General features: G+C 32.3%; 1 protein-coding gene across 1 annotated transcript; it reads right to left on the minus strand.

The window, feature by feature from the left end:
- Positions 1-10,231: 10,231 nt before the first annotated feature.
- Positions 10,232-14,266, minus strand: LOC107624172 (cytochrome b561 domain-containing protein At2g30890). Its single transcript, XM_016326647.3, has 4 exons — positions 13,911-14,266; positions 13,077-13,238; positions 11,318-11,466; positions 10,232-10,821 (listed from the first exon to the last, which is right to left on the minus strand). The coding sequence occupies exons 1-4, from the start codon at positions 14,061-14,063 to the stop codon at positions 10,506-10,508; spliced, it is 780 nt and encodes a 259-aa protein (XP_016182133.1). The 5' UTR covers positions 14,064-14,266; the 3' UTR covers positions 10,232-10,505.
- Positions 14,267-18,320: the final 4,054 nt, after the last annotated feature.

Raw genomic sequence — 18,320 nt, forward strand, 5'->3', positions numbered from 1 at the left:
CAAATATACTGAACAAATAATTAAAAAATCATAAGCATAAATTCAAACAAATACATTCAGCAAATATATTCAACAATGAACAACAATCAGCAACAAATATATTCAACAAATACCTGACTTGGAGGCTCCTTATTTGACTCGGTGGACTCTGACCTTTGATGGTGCTGGGAGGGAGAGGGTTCGGCGCTGCTGGGAGGGGCTGAGTTCGGCGCTGCTGAGAGGGGTTGGGAGGGTTAGGTTCGGCGCTACTGGGAGACAAACATAGCTAAAACCAGGATGTCATAGCATCACAAATTCACAATCCAAGAGAGAAACAAACAAAGACAAACATAGCTAGAACCAGAATAAAAAAAACATAATTATACAATTCACAGATTCACAAATTACACAACTTCCTGGAAGTTTTTTGCTTCAAAAGTAACCCCAAGTTACATTTCATAAGATTAATACAATAGAAAGAAAGTACAATGAACGATTAACTGAATTATTTGAACTAATGCTTCAGGTCAAATTACCAAAATTACAGGCATAAGTGCATAGCCATCAAAGCTATGAAATTTTTTGTTATACAATCTACACAAAATACAGTTATTAAACATGGCATAATCCCACGCATAATTAGCATCGATATATAATAAACAACCAATTGAACAATTATTTTATCAGAAAAAAATATTGAAAGCCAAATTACATTATTTCTTCAACGCAACATGAATCAAATCGTCAAATTCTATGTGTGATAAACCCTAGGATTTGATATTAGAAGAGAATGATGAAAGGGAAAAAGAAAGAAAACTAGGTAGAACGTTACCTGGTTGAAAATTAGGGTTTATGAAGGGTGAATTGAATGGAATCAAATGTTGGTGACTCCTCTCAGTTCTGGAAGAAACGAAGAATGCTGTTTGTGGAGGATGACGCAGCTCCTGGTGCGTGGAGGAGACGGCGGCTGCGGGGCGTGGAGGACGATGAGGAAGGGAGGGAGAGACAGAGCCCCACCGAGGAGAGGGAAGCACGATGAGGAAGGTCGAAAGAGAAAAGACTGCGCTGAGAACTAAGAAGGGGGAAGCGTGACGACTGACGAGGAAGGGTCGCCGAGAGGGTGCCGTTTGGCGATGTCAGTGGCTGAGAGGACGACGGCTCTATGGAGGGTGGGAGGAGGAGTTTTTGGCGTTGTGGAGTGGTTGAGGACTCAAGGGGAGACAAAGAGTGGAGAGAGTTGGGGAGTGGGGACTAGGGTTGCTGAGTGTGGGAGTGGCGGCTACTTGGGGAGTTGGGGTTGGGGGGTTTGATTTTTAGGGTTTTTTCAAGTAGCCGGTTCGGTTTTGTTCGGTTAGGGTTTTTCACTATTAAAACCGAAAATCGAACCAAACCGCAGAAAAAATAGAAAAATATCATTTTTTTCTGTTTTTTCAATTTTTGGTTTGTTTGATTTTCGGTTTGTTTGGTTTGGTTGATCGGTTTTGTTCGGTTTAGATCGGTTTTGAACACCCCTAACGGTAAGTGATGGTTGATGATTGGTGATTTGATGAGATGATGAATTAATGAATGATAGTAATATATAAATGTTAGAACATGAGGTTTTATTGATTAGTGGAGTGATTTACATTGAGGTAAGGTTGGTTATGGTAGAATGTGGGCTGTGATGGCTGTGTTTGGTATGTTTTGGTGCAGGGTTTAGTTGTATTGATGTGGGTAATGAGTTATGTTTTGTGAAAATCTATTTTTTAGCCAAACTTAGATGAGTCATAACTTGGCTTTCGAACCCCCAAACTCTTTCAAATTTCTTTCATATGAAAATTTGGTCTGTGAAGTTTACACCGTTTGAAGAACGGATGAAAAATATTTTGGAACGAAGAAGTTATGCGCGTCGGAAGTTCGGTGTGTAAAAATGAAAATTCTGACACTTAAACATCTTTTGGGTTTTCTGCATTACCCGCGTACGCGTGGCCCTGTATACCTAGATGTGCATTTCTGTTTGGTGTAACGTGTACACGGGTAGGCTCCACTACGCATCATGGTCTAAAAAGGGCACCCACGTACGCGGGGACACGGCTGCGTACGCGAACGTTTGCCACTGTCCACTACACTCGCGTACGCAGACAGGGGATGCGTACGCAAGGTAAAGGAAAATGTAATCCCGCGTACGCATGATATGGTCTGCGTACGCGGGTCCCTGTTTTTCAGCAAATGGGATTTTAGTATTTTAAACATGCTTTTGAACCTCTAAACATCTATTTTTATTCTGTAAGACCCTAGGATTAAGTTGTAATGATAGTGAAGGGGGGCCGAACTACGAAAGGGGAGTGACTTGGGAGCGAAGCAAGTTACGGAGTAATAAATTATAATTGTGTAGTGGTGAATTCGAGCATGTGAAGTGTTGACCGAACTAATGTAATTATGATAATGATAATAGTAAATTTCAATCGAATTAAAGATGGATTGATGATCAAATGATTATGATTAATTGATGAAGCGTGAAAATGTGGCGAATATCCCGGAGATGCATATATGATTACTGAATGAATGTGATAAATGAATCATGATAGAAAATGTTGAATGTGAGTATGCTTGCATTTTTCTCTCTGGTTGTAAGGGTGACAGGGCACGGATACACTCTAATGGTGACAGGGCACGGATACCCTCTAATGGTGATAGGGCACGGATACCCTCTAACGGTGACAGGGTACAGATCCCCTCTAATGGTATTAATGTGCAACAGAGAGACTATGTCTGTGTTAGCTATAGGACATGTCGGGTTGGCTCGATAACCGACAGATGAGACTCATCAGCCAGTAGGATAGACATACATCAGATGCATTTGTTTGAATTGTTTGGGTTTGCTTAATTGCTTTGGATTGCCTAATTGTACATGTTTCCTGAATATTTGCTAATTGTCCTACTTGCCTTACTTGTGCATTACTTGTCTGTATTGTTTGTGCTTGTATAAAGGTTGAATTTCTTGAGGGATGGTTCGGTTCTTGGATTATTCGGTTGGAAGGTAGTGAAAGTATGAAGGAAATTGGGTTAGAATTAGAATCCCCTAGAATAATTGTGATGCAGGAGCATGTATCTTTATGTTTGTATCGTTAATTAAAGTAGTCTAGTTTAGCATATATTATTATATTGTGTTATGAGTTAGTCCAACATCGTCCGAGTCATGAAAGTTCCCCCACCCCTACTAGTATAAATATGCGTATGTACCCCTTTTATTTATGAAGTTGAGTTGATTGAGTTATATATTAAATAAGCTGTGTGCTTATTTTCCTCTAGGCTCTTTGAAAGTAAGAGGTGCATCATTGACTTAGCCAACCAAGGTGGGTTTTTGGCTACTTTCACCATAGTGGGGTTGTTAACCTCACCAAGATTGGTGGCCCAAGCGACGTCCCGGCATCAATTTGGTATCAGAGTAAGGTCGGTCCTCGACTTGCTCCAGTAAAATTTTATTTGGTTCGTGGGTACGGTCTTTAGTGCGGTTCTCTCACTGTTGGTACGAGTCGTCGTTAGTATGGATTGTTTGTTGCGAAGTTCCGAGTAATATCGTTCTTTTCTCTTCTCTTGGTGCCTTTTCTGTTGGTGATTATCATTTATTCCCATAATCAGCATTGGTGCATTCCCATCATCATTGTGCATCATCATCATCATAACATCAACATCCAAGCATCAACCTCATTGCATAGTAGTAAAAGATGGCTCCAAAGCGTAGAACTACTCAAGAGATTGAAATGGAGGAGTTACGTCGTCAAGTAAAGGAGTTGCAAGAGCAAATTGCAAAATATGAAGCAGCTCAAAATAATCATGGCAAGCAGAGTAATGGCAGTTCTTCTAGTGAAGACGATAATTCAAATCCATTTCATATTCTTCTTCGTCTGAAGATTTGTCTACACGAAGAGCATGACACAACATGACTCACAAAGCTAAAGACTTGGGAATCAAAATTGATATTCCTGAGTTTGAAGGGAGACTCCAACCAGATGATTTCATCGATTGGCTTTGCATAGTAGAAAGAGTGTTTGAGTTAAAAGACATTCCAGACGACAAGCGCGTGAAGCTTGTAGCAATCAAGTTGAAGAAGCATGCATTAGTTTGGTGGGAGAATCTCAAGCATCAGCGAGAAAGAGAAAGAAGAAGAAAGATCAAGACATGGGATAAAATGCGTCGTGAGCTCAAGCACAAGTTCCTTCCTAAACATTATAGGCAAGACACCTTCATCAAATTTCATAATTTGAGACAAAAGTCATTATCTGTAGAAGAATATACAATGGACTTCGAAGAGTTGCTTATGAAGTGTGACATTCAAGAGCCTGAAGACAAATAATTGCTCGTTATCTTGGAGGACTGAACACAGAAATTTCTGATGTCGTTCAGATGCAACCATATTGGACCTTGGATGATGTCATTAGGCTGTCACTAAAGATTGAAAAACAAAGAACACAAAGGAATAACACTCGGTCGCTGAAGGACAAAGAAGTCATCCTTGATGTTCAACAAGAAATGAAGACATGATCTTTTAAAAGCAACAAGGAGCGTGGATCATCAGGTAAGAAATGCTTCAAATGTCAAGGTTTTGGGCATATTGCTGCTGATTGTCCAAACAGAAGGGTTATCACTCTTCTCGAGGAAGAGGTTAATGAAGAACCAATTCAGGAACAAGAGGACAAAGGTGAGGTTGACTATGCTATTGAAGAAGTTCCAGCCGATTGTGGAAAAGTTTTAGTAGTTTGTCGAAGCTTGAATACTGCAAGGGTAATAGAAGACGAGAGTTGGTGACGCCACAATATCTTTCGCACAAGATGCACAATTGAAGAGAAGGTTTGCATGGTCATCATAGATAGCGAAAGTTGTGAAAATGTTGTCTCAAATTATATGGTATACAAACTGAAGCTTCCAACCAAGTTACATCCTCGTCCTTACAAGTTGCATTGGTTAAAAAAGGAAAATGAAGTTAAAGTCACAAAGCGATGTTTAGTCCAATTTTCTATGGGAAGTAAATACAAAGATAAAGTGTGGTGTGACATCATTCCGATGGACGCATGTCACTTACTGTTAGGACGTCCTTGGCAATATGATCGTCGAGCTATTCATGATGGTTTCAAAAATACATACTCCTTTTTCAAAGATGGCAATAAGATTATATTAACTCCGTTACAACATATAGATGGTCAAAAGAATCAAGCTGAGCTATGCCTTTTCACATCTTTCAAGACTAAATGCACTCACCAATGGAATCTTTCGCCAATATAAGAAGAGCCTTTTTCAACTCAGGGAGGATAATGCAGGAGCCCTTTCCAACCCAGGGAGAATGATGTAGGAGCATGTATCTTTATGTTTGTGTCATTAATTAAAGTAGTCTAGTTTAGCATATATTATTATATTGTATTATGAGTTAGTCCCACATCATCCGAGTCATGAAGGTTCTCCCTCCCCTACTAGTATAAATATGCGTATGTACCCCTTTTATTTATGAAGTTGAGTTGATTGAGTTATATATTAAATAAGCTATGTGCTTATTTTTCTCTAGGCTCTTTGAGAGTAAGAGGTTCATCCTTGGCTTAGCCAACCAAGGTGGGTTTTCAGCTATTTTCATCATAGTGTGGTTGTTAACCTCGCCAAGATTGGTGGCCCAAGCGACGTCCCGGCGTCAAGTTGCCTAATTCATGGATTAGTGAGAACTTAAGATGAATAAATGAATAAATGAATAAAGGAAGTTTAGGATGCTTAGTGAGTTTTTATTATAGTGCATTGTATTTATTTGGCACTTTTACCGTACTGGAAACCCATGGATCGGGGGTGCTCATTCCGTATATATATATTCTCTAGTTTTCAGATGCAGGTCCTGGTGCTCAGCAGTGAGCTGAATTCGTCTGGAAGGCGGCAAAGTTCATTTGATTCTGTTTTGGACTTTTAGAATCTCTCCTGTTTATTTTGAAAAACCTTCAATATGATGTATGTAAATAATTATTTTGCAACTTGCCTATAGAGGCGAGGATGTATTTTTGAGAGAGATAGGAAATATTGTTATCAAACTTATTTGAATTCTGTACCTTAGTCGGCCTAAACTTTGCAGGTTGCGACTAAGCTAGTTTACTTATGATTATATCGTCCTTTCTTATTCTTTCTTAATGTCTTAATTTCTTATCGCTTTCCGAACGTGTTTTACCTTTTGTCTGTGATTTGTATACGAGAGTGTTATTCGTTCACGATTTTAATTTATTCATTTTCAGATTTCTCGTTTACTAATTCTTTCATTTAAACACACACACACACACACACACACACACACACACACACACACACACACACACACACACATATATACTTACTATTATTCCACCTTGAGTCGTACCACTATAATATCGTTGATTTATGACTCGAGCATAAGGATCTGTATATTAGGGTATTACAAGAACCCTGGAAGAAGATTCTGGGGATGCGTCAACTATCAGGTAAGTGTCCTCTTTGCAGTCTCTTCTTTCAATTCATCGTTAATTGCTAATGTATGGAGCTTTTTAACTGTTTGGTGTCCTCTTTTTGGTTTTCTGAGCACAGATCGGAGAAGAATGTGAGTATTTTGCTTGGACAGAGGTTGAAGGGCAAGATCCACAAATTCAAAGACTGGGGAAGAAAGCAAGTGTATTGCAGGAAAACCTGCAGAAAGCTAAAAGAAAATTTGCATTGGCACTTGCTGTTGGAATTCTTGGATAGATAACGGCTGGGTTGTTCCTATATGATTGATTAGTTATGCAAGACATATGAATTTGACATACATTTGAATTGCTGCAAGATTTAGAGTTGTGGTTTAGGGTGATAATAGTTATGTTTATCCATTTTGCTAAATTTGTCCCTATTTTGATATGAATGTGTAAAGGTATGTGCTGTAAACATTGTCAACTATTGAGTGAAATGAAAAATATGAGTTTCTGAAAATTGACATACATTTTTGGGCATTGTAACATTTTAAATTAGTTTGACAACTAATAAGTAAAAGGCTTAAAGAAGCAATTCACATAATTATATTCTTGAAAATAACTTTTAACCATTGATACTGGAGAAGTATTAAAATAGTTTCTTTAAAGCATTACAATATCAAAAGAAATCTTAAAGTAGCTTGACATAACTAGAAAAATAACAACACAAAAGATAACCATCAAAATAGAAGTCTTTAAAGTAGCTTCTTTAAAGTATTACAGGTCCAAAAGTCCTTGGTCATTGCCACTTTTATTACAAAATATACATTAATCATAGTATTATAAATTCATCCCAATGCTTTCCAGGCCTTAGGTGGTGTTTTGGCCATGTACTTCAAGGTCCTTCTTGATGGGCTATTAATTGTTATTGTGGATGACTGAGATTGAATGTTGCTGCTGGTGCATTTAGCTCTCTTGGAGGAGGTCTGTGACTGTTAGGTCCCTACATCTTGTGCATTGTTCTTCTTCTTTGGCTGAGTTTTTGTTGCTGCTTTTGTTGTTGCCTTTGCTGCTATTTTGATGGGTTTCTAGTCCTAAATGTGTCAGCATTCTTCTTGGATGGTTGAGCTGCATTATGCTACAACCAATAACAAAAAACAGAAATATCAACAAATTGATATTAATCCAATACATAGTCTAAATTAGTTTCAATCCATACAGTTAGCTCCAATCCTTACATTAGATGATGTCCATGCAATTTTTACCTTTTTTGCCGAGGCCTCCACATTACGTTTTATAGGGCAAGTTCTTTTGTTGTGACCAAGTATAAAACAATAGGAGCATTTTTATTGTTGTCTTTCCCTAGATAATTTCGACAGTGGTCCAGTGTTCCGTGGCTCATCATCATCCTTGTTCCTGCTTAATTTAGGGCGCCCTATTGGTTTCCTAAAGACTAGTGGCAGCACATCATCATTCTGAGTCTATTCCCACAGATTTAGTCCAGTAACAGGGTAGATTACATGTTGATAGCAGTCCACATAGGTCTCTTTTTATAGTAATTGTTCACATAGTTCTTAACATCTAAACATATTTTTTCTAATGCAACTCATGGCATGCTCACAAGGATAACCTGTTAGCTGAAACTTTCTACAGAAGCACTCTATATGGAGTCTTGATGAAGCATCCATCAAGGCTAATCATGCGTCTAGACACCATGAAGCTCCTTTTGCAAGCATCCAAGCAGATATAGATCCTCTCAAAGGTTAGTCTCGTGTCCTTACCAAAGATTGGTGTATCTAATTGAAACTCAAGAGGTCTCTGAACTTGTATACGAACAATGGTACCTAGATCGACCTCAGTAACTCGGTAGCATAGTGATGTATCCTCCTATATTACTCTCTATAAGTACCATTAATCTCATCCAATGCTAACTGCTTCACTCTGGCAGCTTTGGACTTTGTGAGGTCAACATTCCACTTGCTATGAGCTTTCTTCATCAAAGTTCTCAACTTGATCTTTGGGTTCTCACAAATCTTCTTCATAAATGCCTTGATAAGCCATTGAGAACTCATGATTTCAATTTGGTGGCCTTGCTACATGTGTATTTTTTATTACAGCTGGTCAACTGTCATGTATCCTCCCTCTTTATCTTATGGCAGTATGTAAATCACTTGTATCTTTCTTGGCATACCGCCTTACATCTACGCTATCACACTTTGAAAACCATAATCTCCTACCACTGTGCACAACATAGCTAGTTACACATTCCTTAAAAGCATTTCTATTCACATACATTATGCCAACCTCCCATTTATACTGCTTCATATTCTTCAAATGTTTGTGCAAATGGTACTTCCTCAACGAGAGATCCCCTTTATTATCACTTACAGGGACATCCCATAATTCCTCACTGTCATATCCATCATCTTCATCCCCTAATCTAGTAGCCACTACTTTTCCCTTTTCCTTGGTAAAACTGGCACTGAATTCTCCTTCCACTCTCTCAGTTGCAACACTCTCTTTCATCTTTTGAGAATCCTTCATAGTTGCGATATCAACATCAAATAAACACCATCACCATTCTAATCATCATCACTATCATCAAAAGTTACTTCCATTGCACTATCTTCAGAGCTGAATTCACTCCATTGTTCATCACTATCTGCATCATCACTGGCATCATCACTCTTTGGCTGATAGTCAACATCCTAAGATTCATCATCACCTGAAGAATTTGACCTCTCTGCAGATATATAATTCTCTTCCAACATAGAACATGTCTCTAAACTCTTTAAAGTCTCTCCAGAACTTTGGGCTTCCCTCACAACTTTAGGCTTCTTACCCACCTTGGCCTGTTCAGATGATTGGACCTTATGCACCACAATTGGACCAGACCCAATAATTTTCACAATGGATGTACCAACCTCACCACCATCTATCTCTTAAACTTTCTCAATGGTACAGGTTTTTCTAGCAGTAGTACCATCTTTGTGAACAACAAAAAGCTCCACTATGTGTCCCTCAGTCTAATTTTGATCATCTCCATTGCATCCTTGGCCAACAAAAACCTACTCCGCATATCTTCATCACAGTAGTCCATTATGAAAGTCTCACCCCCAACATAGTGTAAAGGTTCACCATCAAGCCCAAACTTTTCTCCATTGTGTATCTTAACACTAAAATAACTCATTATCTCAACAACCTATCAGATAAACATAACATACTCAATAAAATTCTCACATTGATCAACAACAACAGAAAAGCATAAATTCAATCATTGAGGCAAAATAAAAACTTTCAAAACAAAACAAGAAACAAATATTGAGCTATAAAAAAATACAATCACACACATAGCATCATCACATATCATCATGCATTAAGATGAAAACCAAATGGGTAGAGGAGACTTGATAAATGAATACTTGACACGATCTTCTTCATGAGATGAAGGGTTTCAAACTAATTGCTAGGGTGGAACTTGAATATTAGTGAACAACAATGTCACCTCTCTACATTCGAATTGCAACCCTTGAATGATGATTGGTAGGGTTTGTGGGTCTTTTTTTATTTCGTGCTTCACAAGAAGAAGAAGAAGAGTCAGTGTTAGAGTATGCGTTCTGTCTCAACGCGGGAACACTTACACGTCTATTAACCTCTATCCCTTCAAACGCCCACGTCGGACACGCCGTTACCAATTTTACTATGACTCAATGGCAGGACTTGATTGAGACTAATCAAAACTATTTTGAATGTAAATAGAACACTTTAAATGTTGGAAACTAAAATAGAATTCACCCCAAACGTAGAAGACCAATTTAATATTTTACCCCAAATTATCATGTGCATCTTGTAAATTAACTTCATGATCTCCATGAAATTACACTTTTTTATTTTCCAAAGAACAAATATTAAACCAAAATATCTCATATATCTTCAAATCCCAACCTCCTCTCCCCAATTGTCCCCTCATCCTCCAAGAAATAAAAAAACAAATTATAAATTCACATATTCCATTATACATGTTTTCAAATAAATTGTATCCTAATCCTATGCAAAAGTCCTCCTCAATAAATTAATGGTATTTCTGGTTCATTCTTCATGTCAACAAGATTCAGGCTTCAACACCTTGTCTTTTTGACCTTGATGATAAGGGGGCTCTTGAGACCTAAGATTCACTACTTCATTGCCCAAAATCACTCCTTGGTTTTGTATATAGACCCACTTTTCTTGAAACAGGTAGAGAAACACAATCAAAGTTATCTGAATTGTGAAGAATATATTCCAAATTTTTGTATTTTTGGATGTTTTCTCTCTATAGGCTCCTAAGCCAGTATATACAGCCAACACACCAAGTAGTGACACTGAAGTTCCCACTATCCAGTGTGCCAAGAACCACACTCTTCTTCTTTTCGATCCCCTGAAAATAAATAAATAAAATTCTCCTTAATAAACTGAAATTAGTTTATAATTTTTCAAAAAGTAACAAACTAGTATCTAGGTTTCTTTAAAAAGAATTATGATTTAAGTAAGACTAGAATGATATGAAATATATTTATTATCCAACTTGAAGGAGTATATAAAATATATCAGAATGCATATAATTGTAGGCAGCAACTTAGAAGTATCAGATTGAACTCGTGATATCATGTACTAAATTAATTCAAAAAATTTTTTTGACAGAAATTAATTCAATGGTTCAAATCTTGAATGATGAATTAACATTCCTTATGGTTAAAAATACATTATTTTATTAAATTACTTAAACGTATAATGGGATATCAATGGGAAAGTGCAAAACAATCCATGCTTGGATTTCTAGGGTGCAAGTGTGAATGGCCTAACCAAGAAAAAAAAAATTAAGTAGATAAAACATTTTTTTAATTATTACTAAGAGGCAATGCAATTATTTTTACCTTTGTGGTCGAAAGATACCAAGTACAAGTTGAAGCCAGATGACAGCATATAATGCAACCCCTAATCTTTGATGATTATTGTTGAAGAGGTTATTAAAATTTTTTATGGACATTATTGCCCCTGCCGTGGCAACAAGTATAGCAAGCATCTGTTGGAAAATAAAACACAAAGTATAAATATATTATTTATTAACATATTATATATTTAAAAGGCATGGATAACTAATGTAATGAAAATTTTCTTTTGTTGGTGTTCTTTTTCCCCTAAAATTTCTTTTTTCATATATTAAAATATCATAATTTTTTATTTGAATCTAATTAAGATCCTGACTAAAAGATCAAAATACTTACATCTTATTGATCAATTTTACTTTTATTACTATTTTCAATGAAAAATAAGGGTAAAAGTTCCTGTATAGTGAGCCTTATATATATAACTATTTACTATTTTTGTTTTGTGTTTTTTTTTTTCCTTATACTTACTTTCATTTTTTACTTTCACTGATAACTATGACTTTGCTGGTTAGTAATAGTACCACAGCCAACAGCATAATTTGTGGGTTCTTTTCACAGACTTTATTTATTTGAAAGTCTATTTAATATATAATGACTTTCACTTTCTTGTTCTCAACGTATCCATTATTGTCTTTGTCAAGAATCTAGGAGGCAATAGTACTTAATCACTTGATCTTATTACTAACTACCAAGCTTTTTAAAATAAGTTTTTTAGTTTAGGTTTTGCTAATTTATGCTCTTAAGCATACCATAAAAAATATTTTATAAAAATTAATTTTTTTATATTTTTAATGTATTGAATATATCAAAAATATTAAAAAAATTTTATTATTATCTTTTTAAAATGTACTTTTAGGACACAAGTTAATTAAATCTTTTTAGATTTTACTCATTAAATTTAATATGTGAAAATTCAAATGTTATCCCTGAAAGAACTTAATTAAATAAGTCCGTAGTAAAATACAGAAAAATGTGGGTAAATTTTGTTTTTGTTAATGATAATGCTTATATGAATTTGAAATATTTGTGGAAAAAAATATTAAGTGGAAAATATTAAGAGTAAATATTTTTAGTGAAAAAAATTGGTTAGTATTGACATAAATCTAAAATAAATAAAAAGATTAATCTTCCATATTTGTTTGTTTGTTTTTTTATGGGTTAATAAGTATTTTCTAAGAATAACTTTAATTGACCTATTAAATTAATTCTCAATCAAAACCATAAATGCTTGCCAACAATAGCATTATTCTAAAAGTATAATAATTAGAAGAACGAAAATATTACGTGTACACAAAAAATCAGTCACTAAATTAATTATTATGTATTTATATATAAATTATAAATATATATTATTTAATTTATTTTTTATATATATTTTATACTAGCATCTAGCTAATTCGGTAACTGATTTCTTAGCATAATTATTAAAAGAATTGGATTAACCTTTTGTAGAATAAAAAAATTAGTAAAATAAAAGAATAAAAGACTAAATACTTTTAAATCAATATAATAAAATTTACGGTGATAAAAATTATAAATTTAATAGTGAATAACCTCTTTTTTTTTATCAAAGATAGGAGACTCGAACTTGCAACCTCTTAATTAAGTATAGGGAAACTATGCCATTTGAAAAAAAAAAAAAAAACCTCTTATTTTATTATTTTATAATTTTTTTACTTTAGAGATTCTTTCAAAAGGATTTGCGAAGAATTATCCTGTAATAGAGGGGGTAAGATATACTTGCCTCCAAAATTACATGAAGATAGAAAATAATCCTAAGCCTTTTTGGATTCTGCTCTCTGTTTCCTTGTCTGATTGCTAGAATACCAAAAGGCATCAAGAACCCCATTGAGGCCCATAGCAGAAAACCATGAACTGTGATTTCGAATACAAGTCTTGGATTCATCTTCGTATATGAAAAAACCACAATACAAGTTAGCTTCACAAGCAACAATGCTCACCGTGTTTGTTTGGTCCGAAAATTCTCACACAAGAATTTAAAAATGCGTAAATTAAACATAAAAGGCTAATTTATGAAGATTTTTTACTTTGTTTTGTTCCTCAACCAATCAATAATCATACCCAAAAGAAGAAATATGAGAAAATTAAAGTACCAAAATTATCTAGAACAAATTTTATTGCTCACAAAATTATTTATAAAAGAACAAAGATTCAAACCTTTAAAAAAGTTATTCATGAAAAATTAATTGGCTTACAAAATTACCCATGTTTTGAGTAGATTCATTAAAAAAATAACGATAATGTTAGAGAAACAAAAAAATCGATAAAAATTTGTTTTATTTAGTATTTATTAATTGTTACAATATTTAATAAATGTTAAATAAAATAAATTCTGTATTTTTTTTACTAATATTTTTTTGTTACCAAATATTTCTTAAAAGTAAAGCGTTTTGAGTTTAAAAAACTAACTTTTGCTCGACTCTTATTAGTGATGAGATAATATATACTAGGAAAAAAAAATGTTATACTTCACTGAACTTTAGGAAGCAGGGGAATACTGAAGTGACAATGCTGCAGAAGAAGAAGAATTAATCAAGACGAATTAATGTGATAATACCTCAATACGGTTGTCTTTGGTGCTTAAAACATGAGTGGCTATGAGTTCCTTATTGTTTTGCTCTTGTGATGAACTAACAAGGGTAGTAAACAAGATGAGAACAAGACTTGCTTCAAAGAGAAAATAGCCATTGAGCTTTTTCTCAATACCCATTTCTTCTTCTCCTGCTGGAACCTCTAGGAGAGAATTGAGATACAATTTGTGGTGAGAGAGGTCAGAACTCAGAGGATTATAGCTAGAGAGAGCTTAACAATAACCATATAGTCCTAATAATTAAGTGTATGTATGTTAATATTGCAGCTTAAAGTGACATAGTTGCATGGAAATTGATGGTTTTAATTAGTTCCCAAGATCTTCATAAATAAATGCAAAGTAGTGGGAATGAATTTAGAAATAAGAAATATGAAATATGGAATATAATGTCAAACTTTGTGGGGTTCACTACTTTAACAGCCTTTGGAGGAAGAATGTGGACTTGCATTGCATAGAGCCAAAGTGTGTCAGATTTCAATGGAACAATTTAATATAAAATAATGTGATTATTTTATATTTACATTTATAGTTAAATTTTATAAATAATAAAATCAAACTATATATTTATTTATAATCAAAATACAAATAAAAATATAAAAAAAATCAATGATGAGTAATAGATGAATGATGATTGATTTTCTATATTGATAAAATATTTGATTATTCTGTTATAAAAAATATAATTATTTTAGCACCAAAATTTGATTATTTTCTTGTATAAAATTTAGTTACTTTAATAATTTATTACTTTATTACAAATATGCAAAATACATATAAATATACACATATACATAAATAACTGACTTTTTATATTTATAGATTGTTTTTTATATACATAAAAAATGTATTTCCATTATTATTTAAATAGTTTCTTTTACATATATAACAGAATGTGATAAAAATTATTATATAATTTTTTTCTTAATTTTCACAATATACTATAATTAACCCCACACGGCCACACACACACACACATATATATATATACGAAGAAAGTAAGAAAGATAGAAAAGTTGGGCATGGTAGAATTCAAGTACCTGAAAGACATTATCTTTTGCTTCCCACTATTGCATACGCATCATTATATCATGCTTGAATAGACTCCTTCACCAACCAAATATGAAAAAACAAAGACACTATATATAGAATTTGATTATTAAATAAAGGTGTCGATAAGATCATATTCTTGAAAGATTTTCAACTTTTCAATAACAAACATCGTTACTTGACTTTTCATTTAGGCATAACGCCCCACTTCCAGATCAAACCATAGTTGTTTCATGTCACTAGTAAACTATTGTCAGTTACTTCATTACCCTTTTATTATTATTGGTGAATGTCTAATTTTTGTTTAATTTATTTTTTGTGATAAATTTTTTAAATATTTAAAAATTATTTATTATTATACTTTTGAAATTAAATATTAATTTTTACATTTTTTAATAAGTTAAAATAACACTTTTACACATCATAACAACTATTTTTATTATTTGTGTTAGTAGCTCTCTGTTTTAATTTGTGGTTAATTTTATTATATGTATATTATTATATTTTTTCTCTGATCTGTTTGTTATTTACGATAACAACTCCAAGTTTGTCAAAATTAATTTTTCATTCAATTAATTTTGTCTAGCTGGCCATTAGGAGTAGTGTTGAACTATTTACACACCTAATATTCCCGACTATACGTATGTGTATGTGTGTGTCTCTTCATCCATTTTATATATTTTGTGTTTCATTATATTGTTAAACATTATTATTATTATTATTATTATTATTATTATTATTATTATTATTATTATTATTATTATTATTATTATTATTATTATATCAATGCGTTTATTTTGACATATTATAATTGAAATAGGGAGACAGAAACTCAAATTTTACTAATATTTTTTTTTTCTAAAATAAAGATTTAGAAGTTATGTTTAAAGTTATCATAAAATCACTTCTATTAAAAGTTTAAATTGATAAAAAAAACATAAATAATTATATTTCTAACATATTGTTTACGCAAAAATCTTTTTTTGAGTTTGTAACAATTTTTACATAGGTTTTTGTTTTTTATTTGACTTATCCTAAATAAGGATCAAATTTTAAACTTTTAATTTATAAAAATTCTGATATTATATCATGAAACTATTTTTTTGAAAAAATTTAAACATATTTAAATAAATACATAAATAATTATATCTCTAACAGAAATAAATCGATTTAAGTTTTCATATTCTTATAAGGATATTTTCCGTAGATAATTTATTATTAGATGTCTCTATAAACACTCAAATATTGGATACATATTTTGATCTTGGTGGACTTACATGTGTCATACCCAACTACATTTAATTATGTTTATTAGAATATATTAAAATCTATTAGTATTTATTAGAATTATTTAATATATTTGAATATTTATTATAAGATATTATATTTTTATTATTTAGCAGTTTTTTGGGAGTTTGCCTCTTTTTGGAAGAATTTGGGCAGTTTGCCATCTTTTTGGTAGTTCACCTCTTTTCGATAATTTTTTTTATACTTCTTTTCGATAATTTTGCTTGTACTTCCCTCTAGTAGTTCTGGTCTCTGCACTTACTTCTAACAGTTTCATCTGTATTTCTTTCTAATGGTTTTATCTGTGTTTCGTTCTGGTAGTTTTGTCTATATCCATTCTATCAACTTCTACAAATTTTTTATTTAATTGTTTTAAATAATTTTTAAATTTAAATTACCACCTGAGTTTGAGAAAAAATGTTAGAATATATTAAAATCAATTAAAATTCATTATTAGAATTATTTAATATATATAAATGTTTATTATAAGATACACAATTTGAATACACGCAAATATTTTTCTATTATTCTCTTACCCTTTCTAATAATATTGACAGGAAAAAAATAAAGTTAAAATAAATTAAACACGAATTTTCTTATTAGCATTGGCTATAGTCACTACAACAGAGACAGATAATAACAGCAAAAAAGTAGCGTCCGTATTTGAATCCACTACAAAATTGGCAGAATCGCAGCGGTTCTGAACTGCGATTTGACCTCTGCTGCAAAATTGCTTAGAATAACGGCGGTTCAGTTGTAAACCACTGCCAATCAATCATTTTGGGTATATATATATTCAAGAATTAGCAGATTCTCATGTTATCTTTCTCACATGAACACAAACGGGAGTATATATAGTGCGCGAATTCTTGCCGCCGTGTAGCTCTACTCGTCAGTACCAATTGCATTGCGCTTCCTCTTGCTAGTGGGTCCATCGCCGATCTGCTTCCACCTACTTCTGGTTCGTTCTTAGGTTTGCTTAATTTTTTGGCTCAGATTGTTGGTATAAAAAAAATTCCTCTTTCAATTTTAATCAATTTTCATTTTGATTTCAGTTTTTAATTTGGTTCAAATTAATCTTTTTCTTCTTGATTTAGTTTCAATTTACTCTTTTGTTTTGTTTTTATTTTTGTTGAAAACACATGACAAAATTAAAGGAGTAAAGCAAAATTCAGTCTAGCAAAATGCACCGGTTAAAAATTTATCTTTTCTTAACTAAATATTAAAAAAAATAATAATATGAGACAATAATTTAAAATTATCTTATTTAATTTAATATCTATAATTTTATATGTATAACGTTTATAATTACGTACTTATTACATGTAATATTGTATATTTAGTCTAGTAATAATTAATGAATACAAACAAAAATAAAAAAGATAAGTTATGGCTACCTATAATTCCAAAACTTTGACCCCAAATACTTTTGTATTGAGAATTCATTGTTTTATACATGAAGCCTTTAAAATTTGAGTAAAGTATTATTCTTTTAGTTCTTAATTCGTCTCTAGCGCGGTTGAAAATTTTATTTTTATTTTAAATATTTTATTTTTTATTTTAATTTTTTGGTCAAAATTATTTTTTTCTTTTAAAAATACTCTTCTTTTTTCTTTTATTATTTTATTATTTTATTATTTTATTACTTTTATTCTCAAATAACTATAATTACCACTATATATGGTCACTATAATTATAATTTTTATCGCTACCCAACTAACAAATATCATAATGAAAAAAATAATTAAAAAAAATTTGACCAAAAAATAAAAATAAAAAATATTTTAAATATTAAAAAAAATTAAAATTTATCCCAAATATTAAAAACGAAAATAATACTTTCTTCTTGAATTTCAAATCGGTTGTCCTATTTATCAAAATATTATCTGTATTAATAAATAATTGCTTACAAGTTACAATATCTGACGGTACAACGGATATCTCATTTATATTCAAAAAATATATACTGACATAATAGTAAATAATTTCTTATAAGCTTATTGAATCCATGCATGATTATTAATAATGAATATCATAAAAGAA

This window comes from Arachis ipaensis, chromosome B10, assembly GCF_059453495.1.
Source record: "Arachis ipaensis isolate K30076 ecotype BB chromosome B10, ASM5945349v1, whole genome shotgun sequence".
Taxonomy (NCBI): Eukaryota; Viridiplantae; Streptophyta; class Magnoliopsida; order Fabales; family Fabaceae; genus Arachis; species Arachis ipaensis.